The sequence below is a fragment of the Tympanuchus pallidicinctus genome, unplaced genomic scaffold (genome assembly GCF_026119805.1).
Source record: "Tympanuchus pallidicinctus isolate F22 unplaced genomic scaffold, pur_lepc_1.0 scaffold2, whole genome shotgun sequence".
In the NCBI taxonomy this organism is placed as follows: domain Eukaryota; kingdom Metazoa; phylum Chordata; class Aves; order Galliformes; family Phasianidae; genus Tympanuchus; species Tympanuchus pallidicinctus.
In genome coordinates, this window is record NW_026294721.1 from 14,041,540 (window position 1) to 14,055,362 (window position 13,823).

The following is a 13,823-nucleotide window of genomic DNA, read 5'->3' on the forward strand; positions in this document are numbered from 1 at the left end:
ATCTGCACAGTGCAGACTGGTAAGCTTACACTAAGATGTATATACTGATAAATTCAAACTACACTATCTGTGGCAGCTGACTTCCCTTCTAACTCACTTCATTTTGTTCTCTTTTCCCAGGAAAGCAGTGATAGAATGAGAAGTAACACAGCACCAAGTGAGTTTTAGGTTGGATATTAGGAAAAAAATTACTATTTTAGAGTGGTGATGCATTGGCACAGGCTGCCCAGGGAGGTGGTGGAGTCATCATCCCTGGAGGTATTCAAGAAATGTGGAGACGCAGCACTGAGCGATGTAGATCAGTGGTATGGTGGCAAGGGGTTGACAGTTTAACTAGATGATCTTAGTGGTCTTTTCCAATTTAACAGTTCTGTGATTCTATTATTTGCCTTTAAGAGACTTTCACTCTCTCTCTCTCTCTCTCTCCACAAACATTTCATGAACTAGAAGTTACAAGAGAAAACAAGGTCCAATAATACATAGAGAGATAAGCACGTAAAAATAAAATGGAGGGGGAGAAGAGAAACCAGAATCAGTCCCACCAAGCCAAGAAGAACAGGGAGTTCTGTTGGCAGCCTAAAAATCCACTTGTGATACACAACCAGAGAAGGCAACTGACCCAAAACCTATTCCAACACACTTCTCACCACACAAGACACTCAACGTTTCAGATGTCCTGATTACAATTTTGCTACCAGAGAGAGGGATACAAACTACCACTATATTCATGTAGTATGTTCTAAGACTGTGATTGTGCACTGGTATTTGAAAGGCAAAACACAGACAAACTGATGCTTAAACCTACTTCTCTCTTTCTCATGAAATACTATGTGGAATAGCCAATCCCTTAGAGACACCACGTAAAATGAATGCACACAGAATTTCAGGAGTTTAATTCAGCATTTTGGTGTAATTGCTGGTACATGGACACTATGCCACATCCAAAATAACTTATGTTACTCACACACTACACAAAGGAGCAATAATCAGCCAAATACTTACGTTTTTAGGAGATGGTTTAATAAAATAGTCAATTTTTTTTTAATCCAGAACATTAATCAAGGCTACCCACTAAGATAATCCTGTCCTGTACTTCTCACTCATCCCGTCCTTGCAACCAGAACCTCTGGGTTTGATGCACTCAGGTCTCAGCCCAATGCATGGATGCAGGGAACACCACTGACCAGCTCTTTGGTCGTACATCACGTCTCCCATAAATGTTGCATGGTCAGGATAGTTTCAATCCCTGCTCTGATATTTCCCCAGACTGCAACAGCTTTCCCAAGTCAGCTCTCACAGAAAACATCCAAACCACACACCAGCCACTGTTCCCAACAGACAGAGAGAACATAGCTGTCTCATCTGGAAGCTGGCTTCGCCTTCATGTTATCGAGGTTGCAATGCTGGATTGTCATTTTTCAATTGCTGCTGAAGTGTGTTTTTCTCCTACGCACAGCCAGCAGGCAATGTTAAACCAGATCACAATGAGCATTCAGGATACTGCAGAGAGAAGATTCCAGATACGTGTACAGCGGTAGATTTTCAGATTATCATATATGCCACACTGGTTACAACTGACTTACATATAATTGGCATAATGCCTGTCTCCATAAGGGACTCCTTGTTTACATAATCCTAATGAAATAGGCAGGATGACATTAGAGAAGTGTAACCTTTTTTTTCCCCCTCCTATGGTGGCTTCCAGTAGATAATCTGCATAAACCTCCCTCACCCAAAAGCTCTGTCAATTCACAAAAAATCATTTTGACAAGCAATTTGCTGGATAGTCTATAGTTTGGAATAGTTTTGGAAAAAAATAAAATAAAATTATGCTTCTGGTGCCTATTACAAGTAGCAGATCTCAAGCCTTTGTCAGAAACTATTTCTGTGTTCCTTGTTTACATATGTATGCTATCAAGCAGAGCACCTCTTAGCTTCCCAGCATGAAACGAGCAATGATCTTTTAAACACTATTTCCTTAAGTGCATGTGAGTGGGCAGAGAAAAGAAGATGCTAATTTATCCTGTTATCTTCCTGCTGCTCAATTTTTCACAGTATTTCTAATCTTAGACACAAGGAATTTCTTTCAGCATATACCCCATACAATCACACAAGGAAGCTCTGTAATTTCCCCCTCTTATTCCAGTTCTACCCACATCATACCAGCACTATTTACTATACATAACACCTATCAATGAAATCTGCCATTTTCATTTCAACTCTCTCCAGCTATTACCTGAAATTCATGTCACAGCTGAGGCCACAGTACTGAAAAAAACCAAACCACACTATACAGTTGCAGTGAAGGCAGTGACTCCACAGCTCAATGAAATGGTCATTTCACAACACAGCTTGGCCAATCTAACAGCTACCTCACTAAGAGGCAGGTCTTACTCTCAGAGAACCCTCCCTTCCTCTCAGTTCCTGCACCAGCAATTCCATCTGTGCTCTCAAACCAACTCCAGGAGGCAAGCAATAAGAAAGAAATCAACCCACATGCCACAAGGAGTAGGTGTTACAAACTAGCACAAAAAAGCAGTATATCACATCAGTGCAGCTCCATTCCTGAACTGATACTGAGACTTCACACAATTGGAAAAGGATATTTCAGTACAAGCTTTTGTAGAAGTTCATAATCGCTTTGGAAAACTGAGTGCTTCCTTATGTTGCTAAACTGCAGCACCTGAACCGAAGTCAGAAGCAGTGTGCACGCAGTTCCTTCTCATCCAACACACCAAATGTATTTAAAAAAACCACACATATCACACAATACCTGTATTTTGCTGTATACACAATGGTATACAGAAAAGAAGGAACATTTCTCCACTGCAGCTGTACTAGCTAGGGATACTCTGCTTATATTCACCTAAAAATTATATGATTTTTTTAATGTTAACGTAAAAAAAATGTTACAACTGCTGAATACGCTCATGTGACACGATTTCAGGAATAGACAACACAAAACAAACTTGTAAACTCCATGACTTGCAGCAGCTTTGAAAGATGCCGAAACTGCTCAAAATACGAGACTCTGAAAACAGAACTGAGAGGTGCAGTTCAGGTCTACGAAACTGCTTACAGTTCTTTCCCATAAGGAATATACGTTCACCTCTCCACACCATACTCTGCCTAGCAAGGTCCTGCATTCAGACTCGCATTAAAGTTTCATTTCTGCTTCAGCAGAAATGGTGCAATCCAGAAGTAGAAGCATTTACAAAGCAGCTGTAATTAAAAGTATGCAGCATAACTGTCTAGCAATATGCTCAGGCACAGCACAACAAGGTGAATGTGCCTTCAATTTTTGTCTTATTTTATCTAAAAAGAAAAGGAACTTCAGCTTGGTTCTTTCGTGAACTCCCTGCATATTAGTTACAAGACACAAGCTGTGAAACTGAAGATTTGTTGTGCAGATCCCGCTGGCAAGTGGAATTTCAGATTAAAATCGTCTTACTGCAACTAACGTGTAGTTTCCATGGGAACAAAGCCACGCTAAGACAGCCACACAGCCAGGGCTCACACTGACCATGCCTTTTCTACACTAAGCTCATATCTGCAGGTCCTCAGCACAACAGGTGATGCACACCACGTCACACGTGCAAACTGACTTAACTTTATTAACATGCCAAGCTTTAGTTTGCAACAAATTCTAAGCAAAACAAAAACCTGCAACTTGTTTTGGTAGATGTCACTTAGTATTTAATTGAGTGCTGGAAGCAACCTATAACTTTTGTTATCTGTTCATTGTAAACTAATAAGATGTTAACAGTAAGGAATAACGAGCCTATAGTCTCAACAGTAGCAGCAGCACCATCCTCTTCATGTTAGAAACAGACAAATCAAGGCACTGCATGACTGAAGAGACCAACTGAGCATCATGCAGCAAGCCAGTGACCAAGCAGATTCTTCCATCCCAGTATGTCATTAACTCCTCACAGGGGTCCAGAGCAAATCACTCCCATTGCAGCAGTACATTATCTAGTAAAGGCAAAAGTATTTGACAGACGACGCTGGAAGCAGGATCTGTTCACACTCGCTGAAGCACTGCAATCAGATATCCAATCAGTACAGCACTGTCACTAAAGACTCAGCAATTTAAGCAAACCTAAAGGGTTGCAGTTCCTTGCTCAGGTTCTGTCAGTGTGCTTTACTCAACATCTGCATTTAATCCCATTAATAACTTACCTATTAAATCTGAACTTAGATTCAGCTGCATGCCCACAAACCTTATGGCATGGGCAACATACTTAGTCTGAAGCTATGCAAACAGTTTCTCAGCTTTAACTAAAAAGGAAGTAAAAACAAAACCAAAAACAAACTTATAGAATACCTCATGGCTGATTTTCTTTATAAATAATCACTTTCAGCTTTAAAGTAACTAATAAGAACATTTAAATAAATTTGCATGCAATTGAAAAACTTAAGAACAACTCTTCCCAAGGACTTCATCTTTTGCTTTATCACAAGCTAGGAAGCTCATGCTAGCTTCTTTCCTGAAGGCTTTATTGGGACTCAAGGTGTACAGAACTGCAACATCAGAGCACTACTGGAAGCACACAAATGACTTGCAAAGGCAGGAATATCTATCTACATGCAGTTAGGCAATCCTGTCACTTTTCATATTTTTTTTCCTTCTTTTTCCTCCCAGCTAAGCATAACTGTAGATTGGAAAAGCAAACATTAAGTACTTCCAAGTACTAAGGGGAAAAAAAAAAATAAGGTTTCTAAGATCAAAGTTATAAGTTGATACAGAGCTCTGCCTGCGAGCCACATTTTTACCCTATGTTGTGGTTATGTGCACTACTCTAGGGCATCAGCCTGGAACAAACTCTTCTGGAGCTCCAGACCAACAGCAGTGATGATGTTTTGAGTCAGACACACCAAAACAGCTTTCTGTGCATACTTGTGATTAATGTTTATTTTCATCTCTGAATCAGAATTAATCCTATTTCAAGTTGGCAGTTTAAAAAAAAAAAAAAACAAAAAAAAAACACACAGCATTTCAAATATTTAACTACACTATTAATACACTGAATGTGAAAATAGAACAGCATATGGCAAAAGAGATTAAGAGGATTAACCAATTAAATGGTATGACTCAAACTGACATGATCCGTCAAATCTGTGTTTTGCAGTGAGGTACGTGGGGGCATGGGAAAAGCACTTCACCTAAAGAAAGCACTGAAAGCCAAACTTCTGAGAACATCTGGTTTGGCTGGAAACATCTGTTGGGAGGGAATGAGATGAGTGACACGTGCAAAACTTACAAGGTAAGCAAAAGTGATTTACTATTAGATGGTTCCTTTCTCTTTAATGCTGTATTTCACAACAATCCACACACTTGACGTTAGAACTTAAACAACTCCACGTGACTTGACAGCAAACTCTATACTCAATAATCATTTGTATGTGAAATTTAATATTATGTGACCAAAACATACAAGGCTATAGACCACATTCCTGTTACTACAAAGGCACAGTAAACATCTCACTGAACTCAAGTTTCCATAATCAAAAGAGTAAAATATTCAAGCAAGCCTCTGGACAGAACAAAGGCCTTTTTCTGAGAGCTGAATGCAGACAACTCAGCATATCACATCTCATGAGAGTGAAATAGTTCATCTGCACATTTCATGGCAGGAAAGAGGCCACAAAAGCAGAGGCATCTGGAAAGTGTTCCTTCAAAAGGTGACATTCCTGCCAGCTTCATGCAACGGCCCTCAGTACACCTGGAGTAAAGCCTGCTGGGAAGACAGATAATGCAGGGAATAGGTCAGACCTTTGCTCCCCAGGTTAACCTCAAGATCTCCAGGCACTTGTCTGAATACAATTAATTCATTTGACTTCATTCTTCTACAGCTATTGAAGAAATGGCAAAAAATACAAGCAAATAATCATTGGTACGTATTATACAGGCATGTAACCAAAGAATTTAAGATGTTAAATTAGTAAAGGATTTAACATAATTGAAATATATACTACAAAATAATATAATCTTGTTTTATACATAGCCACAGCTAAAATGCCAAGTTAATCAGTAGCAAACTAAAGCTGTTCTTAGGTCATTAAAACTTCACCTTGGCATTATTTAAAATATTAATACTATACGAACATTAGCATTTTCTTTGGACAGCTAAATGAAACAAAAAGCACACTGAAAAGTTCCACTGATACAACTACAAACCCCACAAACACACAGATCCCAAAAGCACATTTCAAGCAATGTAGTCTCATTAAGCACACACTTTTCTCATGTCTCCGCTTCTCCTTTAGAAGAACTCAGTAGAAAAGGAATGGAAAGAGATGCAGTTTCATTCTTAACTCTGGATCACAAAGGAACACAAAGTTGCACGCTTGCATAATGGAAGTGGATTTATGAGAGTTGACTGGATGAAGATACAGAAACAAAAGGAGTTTATTTCTAGTTGCTATGTTTCTATGATCCTTCTGAGAGTACATCCCATAAAGCTGTATTTCAAGAAAGATTATCACAATATGCAAATCTTAATGAGCTGTCTTTTATGGATTTAATATTAAATACAAAGCAAATCATGCTTTACTCCTGCAAATTATGCTTTACTCCTAACCCCACATTTCTGAGTGCACATAAGAAAAAACAGCCTCGAATGTATCAATGACAGCTTTGAGATATCTAAGAAGTGCTGTGAAATTTCATTAACATTTCATTTTTCATTAATAACACCCAACTATGCAGAACAGAACAATGTTATCTGACATGATACTGTGCACATTGCCAGGCCACGCTGCATGCTACTAATAAAGCTAATACTCTAATATTACTAATACTAATAATACTAATAAAGCCCTCACTAGCATTTACTTCCAAATTACTGTCTTGGTATCTACAATAATGTGAATGAATCAGTAACAAATCTTAAAGTGAAAAACAAAAACAATTTTGTTTGCTTACCTTGAGGAAAAGGATTGGGCTGCACTAGATACAGGAAGGCATGGACTACTTTAAATAAAATTCCTATTGGCCCAGGTTCATGGTATGCACCTGTATCATATGTCTTGGCAGGTACAAATCCAAAATCCAAAGTCCCAGGTGGCGGCTTGTATATAGGCTGAACCTCTGAAATAGTACCTCCACAAAACAGCAGCAGCAGCAGACAGAGTTCCACAGCCATGGCTAGCAGTATTCATAAAATTTGAGGTAGAGGTAGTTGTCCCACCAACTCCAGAAATCTTCAGTACGTTCACTTAGGAGCTAGATTTCTCAACAGCAAAGCACTGCTGCCCTCACACCTTTATTCTTTAACATCAGTCTTCTTGTTCTGGAGTGGTACAGGAGCCGCTCATGGAAGTGACTCAGCGCACCATCTCTAGTAAAAGAAAGAAAGAAAGAAAAAACTCTGAGCTCATTACAGTATTGGCATGCAAGCAGAAATTGCGAGATACCTGCAATTTTCTGCAGACACTGAACTTACCAACACTTGTAAAAGCAAGCTTGGAAGGACAGAGGAAAAAAAGAACTGAAGTCTGTGAATAAAATGGTCTGCTACACATGCTGTACTTGAAAGGGGGATAAAAACAATTACGCACAGTTCCAGGTCAATGAGTTTTCAAAAACAAAGCAGAGCACTGGGACAGCTCCAGAGAAAATATGCAAAATTAAAGGTAGAACATACAAACTGCAGTTCTAACTAAATACAGTATGTCACATCACAGTAGTTTGCATTCAGTCAGCTACCTCTAGTTACTATAGAGGATGACAACTACTAGTTATATCTTGCAGTTTCTTTAATCTGTAACTTTTTAGTTTATAGCACTCCCACTTCCCTCCCCACAAACAACCTTGCAGATGGCACTTCGTGACACCCATTTCATAGCTAAGGCCGAAGACTCATCTCAAGAAAGAATTTAAGCTTCCACTTGTTTTGACAGTACAGTAACTTTTTATCATTGAAAACTTAATGAGAAAAAAAATCTACTGTCCTCCTGAAAGATAACAGTGCAGGTCCTCAATTGCTTTCTATGAACTCAAACTTTCACAACGTTCTCCTTCAGAGCCTGAGCAGCCAATAGTTTTTATACAATGTCTTGTTGAAGTTGAGTAGCATTAAGATGACTCTGGATGCCTATAAAGTGTTAAGAATGTTGTCAGTCTACAAAACCACAACACTTTCATCTACTGTCAGAAAAGAAAAACAAGCAGAAAATCCCCCAGTTTCCAACAAAACACTTGGCCACATTTTCACCTACCTAGAGCTAGCTAACACTCCTTCACCGCAGCACGGGCCACAGTGCTCTCCAAGGAAGAACTCCCTCCTCTCCAAAAATAATAATAATAATAATAATAATAATTAAAAAAAAAAAAACAAAAAACAAATCCAACAAAAAGCGACTCAAAAAAAGACCCCACAACCAATAAAAGGCAGTGTTTACTCCCTCTTGACTTTGGAAGTCATCCATCAGACTGGCTCACTCCTGGAAAGCCTTTACCCATTGACCAGAATGCCACCAGTGGGGATGACTGGGAACGCACCACTCACAACCAGCCACCACCTGAAAACAGGGAGCACCCAGTGCAAAACAACAACAGTGGGCAAAGCAACACTGCAATCACAGCTGCAGCCAGCCCAAAGCCACAGCAGCTTCTTCACTTCCAAGGTGCTTCCACGTCAAAGGAGGTCTGAAGACAAAAACACTTCTGAAGTTGGTAGCAAGGTGAGTCTTCGTCTCTCCCACGCTTTACATTCCCTGGTAAAACACACGCTGCCTATCTGAAAGCCAGCACTGACTCACTGGAAATCACATGGCAGGCTTGTTTACTGCTCCTTCCTGTATGCAGAAGTCTGATTAGCATCAAGAAAAACATGGAACACAGAAATACAAAACCTGATCAAAGAACTAGGGACAATCTTGTTTCCCTGAAACCCAATCTAACTAAAAAGGAAAACTTAAATCTATTTTTCCACCCAATGCCCAGTGAAAAACAAGACAAACAGTTATATAATCCCATGAACATCAGAGTTACCAAGCCATACTCAAAGAGCCAATGTTATGTGTTTCTCTCTATATAACGCCCAACACTGAAATATAAAATCTTAGCAGACATTAAAAAAAAAAAAAAAATAAATGGATTTCCATTCCAGAAAGATATGCTTAGTTAAATAATAATGCCAGAAAAAAAAAAATTATCACAGGACCATTTAGTTGGAAAGAACCTTTAAATGCCATCTGGTCCAAGTGCCCTGCACTGAACAGGGACACCAACAGCTGGGTCAGGTTGCTGAGAGCCCCATCCAGCCCAACCTTGAATGTCACCAGGAATGGGGCAGCCACCACCTCTCTGGGCAACTCGTGCCAGTGCTTTGCATAATTTTTTTCCTTCCTTATATCCAATCTAAATCTCACCTCTTTTAGTTTGAAACCACTTCCCCTTATCCTATCACAACAGACCCTGCTAAAGAGTCTGTCCTTTCTTACAGCCCCCCGTCAGGTACTGAAAGATTGCACTCAGGTCCCCCTGGAGCCTTCTCTTCTCCAGGCTGAACAGCCCCAGCTCTCTCAGCCTGTTCCCATAAGAGAAGTGTTCCATCAATTATCCAGCTCCAACATATTATTTTTCCCCCTTCAATCATTTCTTGAGACTGAGATTCTTGAGATTTTTCTCAGCACAATTTTCTTTAATACACCTGCCACACCATGGCTGAATGCAGAAATCAAAAGAAAATGCAAATTGCTTTGACGGCAGTTTATTATCAGATCTACACAAACTCCATGGAATAAAGTATCACAAAATCCCAATTAAGTGCAATAGATTTTTATTTTCTCCTAATGACAAATCTGTGAAGGTTGTGCAAGTGCGATAAAATAAACCAAGCTGAACTCTTACTAAAAAGTTGGAACATTTTCTGTGTAAATTTGAGTGCTCCGGAGACTTCTCAATGCTCTCCAAGAGCTCAGCAAATCAGGAGATAACACACACCATCTCTGACCCCTGCAGAAGTTACAGACACAGACAGAAACAGGCTGAAAACACTACATGGGAATGCTAGGGGTGTTTGTGAATGATAAAACTAGAGAGGAAGATGACCATAACTGGTGTCCTAAGGCAGAGCTAGAAGACAGGGCATGTTTTCTGTTGTGAGCTGTTATGTTAGAGAGAAGGGGGAAGACGAAGATGCATACAACTGTTTTTTGTTTCCCCATCCCAAACAGACCAAATTTTAGGCTAAGGACAATTTAAACTAGATCTAATTGTACAAATGGGAAAACAAAGCAGTACCAACATGTCCTTCTGATGTTGAAAAATAATGCCTGGCAGAAGAGTGAACTCATCCACTAGCTGATATTGAATCCTGGCAGTTTCACAAAAAGGATGCTACTGAAATTGCAAGGACACTACCTGTACTGCAGACACAAACAATGTATTGCTGAACAGAGATGTACAACCACCTTTCCACTCCGAAGACACTACAGAAATCTCCAGGCCTGTATAATTTTCAGCTGAGCTTTTATGAAATTCAATATTTCTCGAAAAGCAGGCAGGCATCTTGCAAATCAAAGAACCTGCAGCATTCAACCAGATGTGCTCTTTCTCCCATTACTGGCAAATCCATCGCAATGAACTTGGTATATACAGGCTTATTGAGTGATTCCTTCAGGCTGACACCAAATCGTCCCTAAACTATATAAAGGCTTCATTAATAGTGAGCAGGAACTTGCAGAAGCACTATTAAACCTATAACTCAGGCTACCTGTGAGCATTCAATAGCTGTTCAACCTACCTAAAAATAACTCTGATGTAACAAGCTCCCCGTAGTTACCTTCACCTCAGTAGCTATTAAAAAAAAAAACTCACAACCTGAGCTGGAAGCATTTTAGTAGCTGAATATGCTAGATGAACAGTGCTGAAAGGGAAAAAAAAAATCAATCCATGAAATTGTGAGAAATGCAAGCATGGTATATGAATAGAAATGACATATATACCATTCATGATAATCCTCACTGCAGTGTGTGGCCGTCTCATTTCCTACAAAGCAGTGTGACATCAGCACGAGTTTGCTTGCACAACTTGTGCCATGTTCAAGCAAACAGGGAGAGAAAAATCAACTGTGTGAACCTTCGGAGTGCTTCCAGTAATTATCAAGTAAGGTGTTCATTACTATTTTGATTATGAAAATAACCATCTGTTAACTATGGAAGATGTGTAGCAATTAAAACTTTATGTTCTGTGCAGTTTGCAAGCATCCACTTTACAAGAGTGGAGCTTATGCTTTTTATTCTGCAGCTGTCACCTAAGTATCCCACATAAGTCACTAAACTGAATTCTTAGGCTTTCTTTTTTTTTTTTTTGCTAGCACTGTGTAGAGAACATCATCACTGCTTCGCCCTGTGTGCTGCAATATTATCACATCATATTAAAAAACAAACAAACTGCAGTGCTTTCCAAAACCAATAATGCTTCAGCAACTGCAGTACAAGTTTAAGAAGAAGAGACAAATTGAGATGCAGAAGTTCAGTAACTGCTGTTATGATGGTACCTAAGCTAATGAGCAGAACTCAGAAGCATTATGATATTCTCCTCAGAAGCATCACGATGCCCCACTCTTTGTTACTACAGGACCGGCTTCCCATTTAACATTGCAATCCATGCAAATACAACTCTGCAGTGCAGTCATGTGGCTATGATTAACCCTGTGAACTGAAATTCAATCAACCAGAGGCTACATTGCTCAAACTCAATGTGGAAGCCTCTTGGCAGCAAACCAGGTCGGAACAGGGGAAGAAGCAGCTGTCCGCAGGAAGCCCACCCTGAAAAGCTGGCTGCATTTGTTATGTTTTTTAATTAGTCATTTGAAAACCCGAGTCCATAATACCCTTCAAGGTTCGAGTGAAAGCAACCAGCGGAAGACTGAAATTAATTATGACAGCCACAACACAGGTAGCTACAGCTGGCCTTCAACTCCCCAATGTGCATTAAAACAAAACTGCAAATGAGATACATTACAGCCAGCTAGCCAGACGCCATCAAGTCAGAAAGGTACAGTTTTCTGACACAATCTCTCTCAAGCCTACCAAGGATTACAACCTGTTGCCATAGGAGTAGAATGTAAATAAGCCCAGTAAGCACCAGGGACTGCAGAACTGCCTGATGGCACCTACACAAACAAAATCCCCCCTCCCCGGGAGCTGCAGGAGGCACCTGCTGTGCTTGTTGGTGCTCAATGTGAAGCACTCAAGTCAGGAACATGGGTATGTGGAACCCAGGTTAGCTTTGAGCTGCTAGCTGGTTGTGTATGAAGTACACGAATATACACAACACTCCCCCACTCCCCAAACAAACAAAACCAGCAGAACCAAGAGAACCCACTCACCAACCAGCCAACCCCACACTGTCTGCTGCTACAGAAGTCACAGCAGTTTACTAACATATGCACACAAATAAACTCCAAGTGAGTTATCTTCCCAGAGGATCTACAGCTCTGACTTTCTGCCTAAAAGTTTATGTTTTCACTAAATGATTCAAAACCAAATACCTAATATGAGGCTAAGCGATGCGTTTACCCCGGTGCTCATAAAGCCTTTCCTTGGGAGAGCACTCCTCAGCATCACTTGAACACCACAAAGCCATCCCGTAATTGCTTACGAGCGAGGGCTGAGCGCAGCCCCAACAGCAGACCGGACTGCACTCCCTCGCAGCTCGGACCAAGTTTCCCTCATCTTTACAATTACTTGCGCCGGCGAGGCTCAGCCCCCTGCCACGCCGCCAAGTCCTCGATCCGCACAGCAGCGCGGGCGCCTTAGCTCTGCCTCTGCCGGAACGCGGACCGCTCGGTAGTTTCTCCGGCCGCTTCCCCCCGCACGGCGCTCGGATGGCGATAAGCGATGCCTGTCGCCGCAGCCGCCCCGCCGTGGAGAGGCCGAGCCGCCCCAGGTGCGGCGCTCGCCGCAGCGCGCTCCCACGGCGGGAAGGGGCGAGCCGCCCTCCTTGCCCGCAGCCACCATTCCGCCGCAGCGCCGAGGCGGGGGGTTTCCTCCCCGCAACGAAGCAATGCGGAGGGCCCCGGCCCCCCCCACGCAGCGGCCGGACATCCCCGGAGCTCTTCGCTCCTCTCTCCCCGTCTCCGCCGCCCGGCTCTCCTCCGCGGGCGGACCCGCCCTGGCTCCCCGCACGCCGCCGTGCCGCAGCCCCTTCCTTTCCCGCAGCCATCCGCGCCGCTCCCACAACCGGCTTCTCCCGGCACCCAAACCGAGCCCTCCTCCCGGCTCGCTCCCCTCACCCGGTTCCCGATGAAACAGCTCTCCCGCGCCGCCGCCGCACTTTCTCTCCGGGAAGGGCAGCACTTGTGCCGCCCGCAGCGGGAGGAGCCCCGCCCCACCTGCCGCCCCTCCCCGCGCACACCGCGCCCGGCACTCACCGGCGGAGCGCGGTCGGGGAGACGGAGGCTCCGGTCCTGGCTCGGCCCGCTCCGCCTCAGAGCGCAGCGACGGTGCCGTCCGCGCATGGATTGCGGAGGGCGGGCTCTGCCCCGGGCCGGGCTACAGGACCACCCCGGCGGGCCGGGGCCAGAGGAGGGAGAGGGGGAGGAAGAGGAGGAGCGTGAGGCGTTTCGCCCCACTGGGCGCCGTGGGGGCGGCCCGGGGGCTCGGGCCGGGCTGCGGCGCGATGGGTGCGCTGCGGACGCGACCTGTTGCTGGGCGGGCTGCGGCAGCGCGGGCACGGCTCTCCTCCCCGCCGGGTTACCTCTCTCATCAGTTTTTGTAAGAACATCTCGTTTCACTCCTCCCGGTGGATGCCCTTATTTCCTGACAAGGTTATCGCCTCTTTTAGGATTGGAGTCCATGTTTTTTCT

At 42.8% G+C, this 13,823-nt stretch overlaps 1 protein-coding gene across 8 annotated transcripts in view; it reads right to left on the reverse strand.

The window, feature by feature from the left end:
• PROM1 (prominin 1) overlaps positions 1-13,529 on the reverse strand; it is a 58,080-nt gene extending 44,551 nt beyond the window's left edge. For 7 of the 8 annotated variants that reach the window (XM_052682260.1, XM_052682257.1, XM_052682256.1 and 4 more), the window contains exons 1-2: positions 13,251-13,362; positions 6,929-7,343 (exon numbers count right to left, since the gene is read on the reverse strand). In XM_052682260.1, coding sequence (XP_052538220.1) covers positions 6,929-7,148 — 220 coding nt within the window. In that variant the 5' untranslated portion in view covers positions 7,149-7,343; positions 13,251-13,362. Of the gene's footprint in view, positions 1-6,928; positions 7,344-13,250; positions 13,363-13,388 lie in introns of those variants that run through there. The other variant, XM_052682254.1, reaches the window with a different exon arrangement.
• Positions 13,530-13,823: the final 294 nt, after the last annotated feature.